The 11010-nt window shown below is 43.4% G+C and overlaps 1 protein-coding gene across 4 annotated transcripts; it reads left to right on the top strand.

The window, feature by feature from the left end:
* LOC8058690 lies at positions 2611-9572 on the top strand. 4 transcript variants are annotated; one of them, XM_021462855.1, is made up of 5 exons: positions 2611-2735; positions 2831-3154; positions 4039-4382; positions 4934-6074; positions 6858-9572. In XM_021462855.1, the coding sequence occupies exons 3-5, from the start codon at positions 4228-4230 to the stop codon at positions 9270-9272; spliced, it is 3711 nt and encodes a 1236-aa protein (XP_021318530.1). In that variant the 5' UTR covers positions 2611-2735; positions 2831-3154; positions 4039-4227; the 3' UTR covers positions 9273-9572. The 4 variants fall into 4 exon arrangements, with proteins under 4 accessions (XP_021318530.1, XP_021318532.1, XP_021318531.1 ...); XM_021462857.1 differs by lacking the exon at positions 2831-3154 and having other exon boundaries at positions 2628-2728; XM_021462856.1 differs by lacking the exon at positions 2831-3154 and having other exon boundaries at positions 2638-2735.

Below are 11010 nucleotides of genomic sequence, written 5' to 3'. Positions count from 1 at the left end.
TCCCCATCCCCATCCTAGTATGGGGATTCCATATCTAACAAGGTTTCATCCTTGACGAAGCCATGCTGTGCTGAGCTCAAGGAAGTGCTTGTGCTCTGCATCTGCATCTAAGGCACACACATGCATATCTAGTTGGTCGACCGGTCCTGCTTTTGCATCTGAGGCACTTGTGCTCTCATCAACAAATGAATGATAGACAAAATACCATTAGCGAGGTGACACGCTTGGGTGGGAGATAGGAGGGGTGACCAACGATGCTTTGGTAAGAGATAGGAGGGGCGAGCGGTGGCGTTTCTACGGTCAAGCAAATGTAGCACTTTGGCCTCGAGCGGAGGCGACGCTTAGAAAATTAGGGTAGCCGCGGACTCCTGACTCAAAGGCGACATGATGATCTATGGGTCATGACTAAGGACTGGGGAGGGTAGATTATGAAGATTCTTTTAGCGTTGAGAGAATGGACGGATGAATGGATTTCTATACCAGATGGACGGCTAGATAAATTTGTGATGAACTAGCTAAACAGACCTCCATAGGGGCCGAGTATGGGGCATGCTCTCCATCGTTAGCGCTGCCAAGCCCAACAAGGATATGTTTGTCTCCGTTCTAGTGGGGGTAATTTTGGCCCATTTATGTTCCCTAACGGGAGAATTCTCGATGGAGAATTGGGGATCGAGGCTCCATTGCCATCTCTAGTTATATCTCAACATTCTTCTCTCGGCCTGGTCCACAACAATTACTATACATAGATTTAATAGGAAAACACAAACTCATTTTTTTGCGTGATCTGAGGTTGGCTTGATGTATTTATTTAATTACGCAGCCCGTTCTAAAAGGATACTCAGCCCGTTCTAAAAGGGATGGGCTGCCATAGTCCATGGGATTGTCGTGGCACAATTTTTGGCCCCCAAAAAATAACTTGGATTTTACTTTTGTTTTTTCCAATTATAATTAAGTTAGTTATGAATTTTCAAAGTAAAATAGGTTTTTATTATTTCTAAAAATATTAATCCTATTGAACCAGATATATGGTTAGGAATGGTAGTGGGGCAGGTTTGAGTCGGATATCCGTGGGCTTTGAGTTTGGTGGTTTTTGGTATTTGGTTTTGCCCACAAATTTTCGATGTTTGATTTTCGCCCGTGGATTTTCAGTGTTTAATTTTCACTCATGGATTTTTTTATTCACATAGCTAAAAGTTAACGGGTTTAGGTGGATTTACAATTGTACCTACGGATCATCATTGGAGCTCCGAAATAATTCAGCCCACTTGTAACCCATTACTAGCCCTAGGTATATAACCCTAAAAAATAATATGGCAAATTTACGCAGTATCAATAGTTGAGGAATCTTGATTAAGGCCTTGTTTAGTTCATCCAAAAATTCAAATTTTTTTTCAAGATTTTTCGTCACATCAAATCTTGTGACACATGCATGAAGCACTATATATATAGACAAAAGCAAAAACTAATTACACAGTTTGTCTGTAATTTACGAGACAAATTTTTTGAGCCTAGTTATTCTATAATAGGACAATAATTGTCAAATACAAACGAAAGTGCTAAAGTGTCAAAATTCAAAAACTTTTCACAACTAAACAAGGCAGTGCTGTTTGGTTCTTTTTTTTTAACTCATATCAAGTTAAATATTTGGACACATGCAAGTTAAATATAAACTATTTACGAACTAAAAATATAGTTAGAGAACAATTTAAAACTTTTAAATCTAATTAGTTTATAATTAGACACTATTTATTGAGGCCTTGTTTAGATACACCCCAAAACCCAAAACTTTACCAGATTCCCCATCACATCGAATATTACGGCACATGCATGAAATATTAAATATAAATAAAAAAGATAACTAATTACACAGTTATATGTAAATCACGAGACGAATCTTTTAAGCCTAGTTGCTCCATGATTGGATAATGTTTGTCAAATAAAAACGAAAGTTCTACCGTGTCAAAATCTAAAAAGTTTTTGATCTAAACAAGACCCGAATAAAATGATAATACTACGGTATCTGTAAAAAGTAAACTTGAATAACTGCGATCAGTTAAAATAGGTTTCTGCGAATGGTCAAATATGCCCACACGAAGTGTTGCGTCCTTGCGTGGAAAAAATAACTAGACAAGCCAGCAGCGGTGGCATTCCTGGAGTATTCGTTAAAGCGGGGGACCAAAGGTTGGCGCTTGCCCCCATACAATCAACAAGACAACAAAAGAGAGGAGGGGTAATATAAAGAAAGCACTCGAGCAGTGTCGCAAAAAAAAAAATAGTTGGTGTAGGATAGGACAGGCCGCAGAAAAAACCACTCATTTTGGCGACCGAAAGCAAAAATTTCGCTAGCATTTTCGTTTGTTTGTGATAATTATTATCTAACTTTGGACTAACTAGGCTTAAAAGATTCGTCTCGTCAATTTCGACCAAACTGTGTAATTAGTTTTTATTTTTGTCTATATTTAATACTCCATACATACGTCTAAAGATTCGATGTGACGAGAAATCTTAAAAAATTTTAGATTTTTAGGCGGAACTAAACAAGGCCTTTCCTGCCTCATCACCTCTCCCCCCCTCTCTCTCTCTCCTCTCTCTCTCTCTCTCAAGTCTCGCTCCAAAAGCAAATCCTACACGCGCTGCGCGCTCTCTCTCTCTCGAGCTGCTGCTGTTAATGGTACAGCCAGCCAGCCCCGCCTTTGGCCTTGGTGGGAGAACCAGATGCCTTTGATGTGTGAGTGGTTGGTGTTTCCTTCTCTCTCCTTTAATCTTTTTTTTTTCCCTCGGCAAGCAACAATTTCTTCCTCACCCCTATCTCATCTCTTGCTGGGAGTAGAGAGAGAGAATTGCAGGCAGGCAGCGTGGGACGGACTAGGAGAGAGAAAGTGGTGGTGCTGGATACATTAGCAAGCCAACAAAAAAAATCGGCAGCCATTTCCTTTCTTCCCCTTTTGCGCAGCCTTGCCTCGCTTCCCCCTCCTCCCTCTCCTCTCCTCTCCTTCCAGAGCCCAGAACCAGAAATCGAAGCAGCCTCCGGCGCCGCAGAGCTCCGTCCGAGGTCCTCACCTTCCTCCCCGTCTGCTGGCGGCGTGGATCTACCGGCAGGATGCTCGCTCCCGCGCGCGCGCCGCTCGTGGAGCGGCTGTGAAGGGAAAGAAAGGTGAGAGAACTGCCGCCGGTGTTCTTCCGAGTTCGTTCGTTCGTGCGTGCGGGTGTGATTTCGTAGGCGGTTCTCGATTTGCTCGACTTGAATCCGAGCGATTTTTTCCCCTTCGCTCCTCCGATTTGCTCGACCCGAAGTTCGGCGTCTGCGGGCTGGATCTCTCTCTCTGTCGCTACGGGCGTTGTTGGGATTTCTCTCGCTGCTTGTGAGCGCTAGATCTCCGCTGCTTTTCGTGCTTGCTCGTGTTGTTCTTGGCGACCGGCAAAGATTCTCGATCCCTTGCATCTGCTTTCTCCAGATTTGGTACGGATTAGATTAGCCACCCCCGTTCTCGACCTCCTTCCTTCCTGTACGCGTGCTCCCATGGCTGCTGCTCGTTCGTCCTTATCCGAGCCACAGAAATCCGCGATTAGTCCAGTGATGAAGCAACAGAAAAAATCCTTCCTTTTTTTCTTGATTGATTTCTCGCCATATCTCCCCAGTTAATAAGCTCCCTTTTCCTCTTTTGCTATTTATTTCCCCATCAAGAAAGCACTACCATACAAGGTACCCTCCCTCCCTCCAGTGCTTGGCAACTGTTCATGTCTCCTTCACTGCTGTTCCCCTTTCCGCGAATCCTCTGCGAGAGTTGCATGATCCGTGTAGACTTCCCCTTAATCTGCCCCCGGACTGGCCCGTCCGCTTTCTTGCCCCGGGATGATATTTCATGTGCTTTGTGCTACTTCGGGAGCGGCTCCCTCCGCGCTTCTCCTCTACTCTCTCGCATCCATATCTGTCTTGCTGCGTCTATCAGCATAAAATCATGCCATTAGATTCCCAAAGAACAGCTGGCTTGGTTGTGTGGACATGAAATAATATGTGCCTTGGTTTCTTTTCTGCAGGTGCCTGATGAGGTAGTGGGCGGCCAAGGAAGCAAAAGTTTCTTGCTATCCACCTGTTGAACTTATCCAACTTGGTATGCTGGAGTGCAAGGATAAGAGCAGGCCCAATTGCTTGACAGCTCTTGGGTTATTGGTACCGACTGTAGCAGCAGCAGCAGATCTGGGGGGAGCAGCGAAGGCGTTCATCAGATGTTATCCAGTGAGCACCCTTCAGGCCCCTCATGTTCCTCCAAGTCTGCTGCCCCGGGTGTGAGCGCTGATCCGGCGACGACGTCCGTGGCCGAGGAGCCGGCGAGCCAGGATCCCAGAGATCTCGTCCAACCGTATCCCAAGTTCTCCATAAGGTGAGGAGAGATATATGTACCTTTGATTTGATTCAGTACCTTGGGAGATAGATTATTTTCGGTGTTTAAGCTCTTGATGCTGGATCTCTGTCTTTCTGATGCGTCGATTAATTATTGGCTGCTGCTTTGAGGGGTCGGATTGGGTATGAATGGTTGCTTTCAGGGATAATCCGTGTTATTGTCCGGGGGTGTTTAATTAGTTTAATTTTTCTGTTGATTAATATAAAGGTGGCCTTTTTTTTTCACCCCCAGAATCTGAAAATAAAAGGATGCTCCTCTGATGAATCTTTGTCCACTGCCTACTAGTGTTTTTCTTTTGCATACGTGGTGGTTCTGCGATAAACAGGCAGGCGACATATTTTTGGAGATTTCAGGTTTGATATGACAGCATGTTCAGTAGGTCCACGTTGATGTTGTTTTTCTCTCTTCTTTTCAACATAATTGTGGTGGGTTTGAATCTTATACAGTTCGGCACCACTATACATGAGTGTTCGTCATCTAGGCGTGTATTACCATATGCTAATGGGTTCATATTTCTGCCCCTATTTCAGAGATTATGTTTTTGCTGCAAGGAGCAAAGGCATCAAGAGAAGCTGGCCTTTCCATCCACACTCGTTGGAGCTTTGCCTGAATCACGGCGTGAAGGATCCATTGCCTCCATTTGAGCCTCCTGATTTGATCCGGTCACAGCCATTAAATACTTCCACAGACGTTGAGCAACCTGCTGCATGCTCAGAAGCCATCATTAGTGTTGGTCTGGTGAAGAATAGAGATGCTGGTTCGTCAAACGAGTATACAGGCGATATCAACTTCCAGTCATGCCAACCAGTAGATGAGTCCCTTGCACCTACGCCATACACATCACCAGAGGATGGGAAATCTAGTATCGACCAAGTGGGAAGTACAAACGAATCAGATCATACTGATGAGGCTATACCTATAGATCTGCAAGATAATAGCTGTACAAAAGCAAGTCGGAGAACTGAGGTTGCTGTGCCTTTGCGTCGATTGAGAAATATTGACTCATCTTGCGAGCCATCTGAAAAGAAGTGCAAATTTGTAGTGAAGTTAGGTGCCTCGACAGATATTCGGCGGGCAGAGGATATTGCATCGAACTCTAGCTCAGTTTCAGATCCAATGGCTTCAAAGACTTGTCCTGTTTGCAAAGTATTTGCTTCCACTTCGAACACCACATTGAATGCTCACATAGATCAGTGTCTTTCTGCTGAGTCTAATACTGAGCATGTTGAAACAGTCCTTGTGAAATCTAAAGTGAAGCCAAGGAAGAAGCGATTGATGGTGGATATATACAAGACTGCTCTTCCATACACCCTTGAGGATCTTGATCGGAGGAATGGCACTAATTGGGCAGTTGAGTTGGCTATGTCTCCAGTGAGCAAAGAGGTTTGCACTGAGAACCGAAGCCCAGAAGTGGTATCGTTTGACAGAAGAGATGATGAAAGAGAAGGAGATGTCTATGTTGATTCTAACGGCATAAAAATTAGAATTCTGTCCAAGTGTAATGATGTACCTTCGGTGAGGGATGACCTTGGTTCAAGGAAAGTTGTAAAGCATGGAACTGGAAAAGGTATACTGACGAGCAAAAAGATGCTGAAGTCAAAACTTTTGAAGAATAAGAAGCTCAAGATGCATGGAAAGAAGTACAACAAAACAAGCCAACTGAACTCCCAGGTACTGTCTTTAACTCACCCTACGTGTTGTTTGTCACTGTGAATCCAGTACTGTGTTTATTGATTGGCTTAGCGTGATCGCGGACCATTATTCCATGGAGTGCATACCTATTATTTATCAGGCCTCTTAGATTGCACTTTATAATGTCTGGACTGATGAGGCTTTTGTTTCATGAATGAATGTGCTACCTACCACAGCTCATTTTTAACTCCACTTTTCATCAAAGGTTTGTAAAAACAGATGTTAAGCCTGGATTATGTTTGCTTTGTAACTTGTTTCTCTGTGAAAGTATGTCCGTGGACCATAATCAGATGTTAGCTTTCAATTATGTTAGGCTTTGGATTGTGTTAGCTTTCACATTCACGGGTTAGTTTACGCTTGATATTCTTCTCCAGACCAATGTTCTTAAATGGAGATGCAAGGGTAAACACAACTTGTTTATCTTAACTGTAGAGTTCATTGCTTAATTACTGCTAAGTCCTTCATTTCGTAGAAGATAACAGTGATTATGGCATTTTACTGAAAAACACTTTTAAATCCTGGAGGGAACAGCCTTTAAAATTTAAATTTTGTGAACCTGTGTTGGTTCTCCATGAGTTAGTTTATGGTTGATATTAGTTTTACACATGCCATGTTTTTTGGTGGATGTCAAGATTATCTCTTTATTAGGTATAAAACATTTCTCAATTGCATATGATAACAGTTTGTTCTGCGGTTGACCTTAAAAAATGTTTTCCCCCCTTGATTTTGCACCTTTGACTTATTGCTATGAGATACACACAGGTTCAAGCATACCCACATGACGATATTAATGAGGAAACCTCTGAGGAGGAGCAGCAAGCGTGGAATCCTTCTGAAAGCACCAGCAATTGTGGTTCCAGGACTATGCAGCAGTGGGTGTGCTCCAAACGCTCAGATATCAACAAGAGTTTAAGCAGAAAACATAGTGGTAAAATATTTGATAAAGTGACACCTGGAGCACAGAAATCGGATAGGAGCAGCATGCTTGGCTTTAATGATTCTCAAGTTCGAGAAAGTCCTGCTGGGGTGTTTTCTTCTGAGTCACCAGAATACATGGCGACAACTTCAGAAGCCATTGGTGTTGAGCAGAGTAAAGGTCCTTCAAAAGTGCTTAGATCGATTCCTACATGGTCTTCAAAAACTCATCTGCAGAGCACTGTCATGCCAAAAGTACCTAGATCAGCTGCTGCTCTTGCAAAGAGAAAAATTAAGGAGATTGGGAGAAGAGAAGCTACCAAATTAGATAATTATGATATAGTGAGGAATCACACTTCAGCGAAAAGATCTGAAGCTAGGAGTCTTTCCTTGTCCACTGCAGGGCCAAGCAATGGACCAAACAGGTTAGCATCTACATCAAAGAAGATCCGGAAGCACCGATCTCTGTTGAGGACTGGCAAGTGTGCATTTTCACCTTCTAGTACTAGATTAGTTCATGGTTTTGGGGAAGAGCATGAACTTGATACCAGTCATGTAAATAAGAAACTCAGGGTTACTAGTAATGAGGGCCCCAAGAAGTTTTTGAAGCATACTGAAGAGGATACTGCAGATAATGACTTCTCTTTTGCAAGTGACATGCCAGTATCGGGACAACAGAATGATCAATATGATATTGCACAGGAAACAGAGGGTACACAAATGGATTGTGAAGGTGAAGATGCTGAAACTGATGTGCCATATGATTCAGTATCCAGAAGTGATCCTGCTGACTGTTGCAACCAAATAAGTGATGTTTCTCTGAGTCCTGAAAATAATAGAACAGCAGATGATGATGTTTTGGTTGAAGGCTATAGTGTAGCCGTTGAGGATCCAGACTCCAGTGAGCAATTAGCACATGGCCATGAATCCAACAGTGCTGCCAATAATGAAGTGGAAGAATGGCAGATGGATCCGACCTCAACAAAGGAATCTAGTCCCTGCTTGACTAGTAACAGGGACATGGGCCCTGGAGGTCCTCAGGATAACTCATCAATAACATCAAATGGAGAAAACTCTAATCAAGAGCATGATCTGCCACTCGGACAGGACTCACTAGATTCTCCTATTTCGACTGCCTCAACTATGTCCCCTCCAGCTGCTTTGAAGGATTCAAGGACTAACGAGGAAGAACCTGGCCCATCTACTGGTAGAACTGTTGAAGAGCAAATCACTGGGTGCTTGAATCAAGAAACCAAGACAATACCTGTGGCCACAGAAGGTGAACAACTGCCCAATGAGAAACCTTTCCGTTGTTCTTGCAAGGAGAACATTTCCAGAGAGTCTCATCAAAGTGCTGTTGCCAGACCAATGCTGAATTTTACTGGAAAGCAGGTTCCGCAGTTGCACATTGGTTCGAGGGCATCATCATCTTTCAGCACGTACCAAAGAACCAGCACAAAGCCCAACCCTTGCTTAGATTCACATGATCATCTTTTAGCGGCTAAGGTTTCAGCGGAATCTGCTATCAACCTTCCTTATGCAACAGATTGTATAAGCCCCTCATTACAAACTCAGCTTCCTTCACCATCAAATCCTATCCTGAGGCTGATGGGTAAGAATTTGATGGTGATGAATAACGAAGAGAGTCTGCATCCTCAAGCACCAAGTTCAGACTACATCTTGAGAGGGAATTACGCGGCACCTGTTGGTTTTATGCCTCCAAACTACCAACATCTCAGTAATTCTGCATTTATCAACATGCCACCAACCACAGCCAGTCACCAAATTCCTCTGCCAAGTGTTCAAGCTAGCAGCTTTGTTGCTCCTCCGTTGCATGGTGGTTCTATGATGCAATCTGACCATCATTCCCAGCAGAAGTCCTACAGAAACATTATGCCTGTCATGCATCATCCGACCTACATGATGAAAGAAGTGATTGTGATAAATGATTCTCCTGAACGCAGAAGTGAGCCACAAGCTAGCATGCTTTTCCCCCCTGCTACACCTCCAACACTCCCGGTACCAAACAATATGCCACCCCATCCATTTTACCGCCTTCCACCGCAAAGCCCAGTTTTTCCAAGGGAGAGGGCTGTTGGATCCATGCCTGTATACGCAAATGTTGGCTCAGTGGTTGGTGTCAATTCAAGTCAAGGAAGCCAAACGGAAGTAGCCAATTCTTACATGCCAAATCCGTTCTTCGTCCAGTCTCGAACTGGTTACATAAACCCGCCAGTGTACTATTCACAGAATTTGCGGTGACAATTTCTCAGTAACTCAAATGACCAGGAGAACTCCATTTAACTTGCCGGTCATCACTGTCAAAGTGGGGGGAATGAGAGTTTCGTGATGGGTCTAAAATGCTGAGATTAGTGAACCTGCATGAGATGTCTGACTTTCATGAGGATTTTCACATAGGTTGCTTTAGTTTTTTTTCCCTTAAATGTACAACATGTTTGCCGTCAAAAGTATTTTAATTACTTTCTGCAAAGTTGCAGTAAATTATAGTATGCAATTCCCAACAGTTCTGCAAAGGAATATATCTGAGTATTTATCGAAAAAGCTAGCACCTTACATTCCCAGTTGCATGTTTATAGTTTGATGTTTGTTCTTTTCCACTCTGTTCAGCGAATGGTTGCTAGCTCATCAGTGTAAGTCATGATATTTAGTGCAAACCAAAGTAAAATAGTAATACTGCACTGCATCGTTCAAAAATACCGACAGGAGTGTTTTGTATAGGTGTCAAAGAATTTTCTTGTCCTTTTTTTAAAGACCATATAGATTGAAACTACGTAAACATGGTACAAAGATTTTTCTGTTGAACCGTATGAATCATTCCAAATGATATCAAGCCGATTTGGAGCTTTGCATATCCTGATGCCTAAAGTTAAGGCGAAAAGGTAGATGTTCCTGTATAAACTTCAAGGTACTATGTATTGTTCGTCGTTCATGGTGTCCAGAGTTAATCTGGACATTTTGCGATGATTTATTAAGATCATCTTAAGAAGTACTGCGAAACCACATGTGATACTAGATAACATATTAGCCCGAGCGAGTGGTTTTATAGATCTTACTCTGAATTGGAACTTCCTGTTGCTTGCTCGTGCTATGCTCATATGCTGAGTCTGAAGGGTCTGGTGTTTATATTTATCTCTTAGAAAAAACCTGCAACTGTTGGAAATTTTTTTTCCTGTTGCTTGCTCGTGCTATGCTGAATCTGAAGGGCCTGTCAAGTTTGAACCTGAACAAAACCTGCATCCCAGATTCCCAATGGCTTTAGGTTAGATGGCGGCTTTGTTGAAGTCAGACTGGGTGTCTTGTTTCCGGCCACAGCTTGGCACACTGAGATTGCCAGCACAAAGCGTGGCAAGACTGACTTCTTTCAAATCATGTGTTGCATACATAATCACTGAAAACAGTATGGTAAGATTTTCTTAGGCTTATTAAAATGTGGTAAATATTTTGACCACAGGTTGTTCGTTCGAGCTTATATGCCGAATCTGTCAGCCATTCAGCAGTGTTTCTCTCTCATAATACATCAACAAACAATATTTTCAGCCATAACTATTTTGCCAAGCGAACAAGCTCACGCAAATATGTTAAATGGTGGTAATTTGTGGACGGAAATCAAACAATGCTGGCCCTATTTATGTGTGTGGTGGTGGATGGTGGTGGTGGAGGAGCGAGTAGTCCTACATATCCGATCCCTTGCCGACATGTATGGATACTCGTACATGTATGCCTTTGGGATTCATTCTTTGAGATGTTGCCGACATGTATGGATCCTACCGACATGCTGCAGACCTTGGACTAGCCGAACCAAACGGGCACTGTACTGTACAGTCGAAGGAGCAGCCAGCAAAGTGGAGTGGTGGCCAGGCAGAGGCAGAGGCAGAGGCAGGGGGGCCAGCGACGGGCTTTGCTGCAGCTGCAGCGTGGGGAACGACAGTGACAGGCTCTGTCCGTCGCCGCAGCCTTTCTACGGAGCTCTCCGTTCCGT

Source organism: Sorghum bicolor, chromosome 6, assembly GCF_000003195.3.
Source record: "Sorghum bicolor cultivar BTx623 chromosome 6, Sorghum_bicolor_NCBIv3, whole genome shotgun sequence".
In the NCBI taxonomy this organism is placed as follows: domain Eukaryota; kingdom Viridiplantae; phylum Streptophyta; class Magnoliopsida; order Poales; family Poaceae; genus Sorghum; species Sorghum bicolor.
This window is presented reverse-complemented; position numbering and strand designations above follow the sequence as displayed.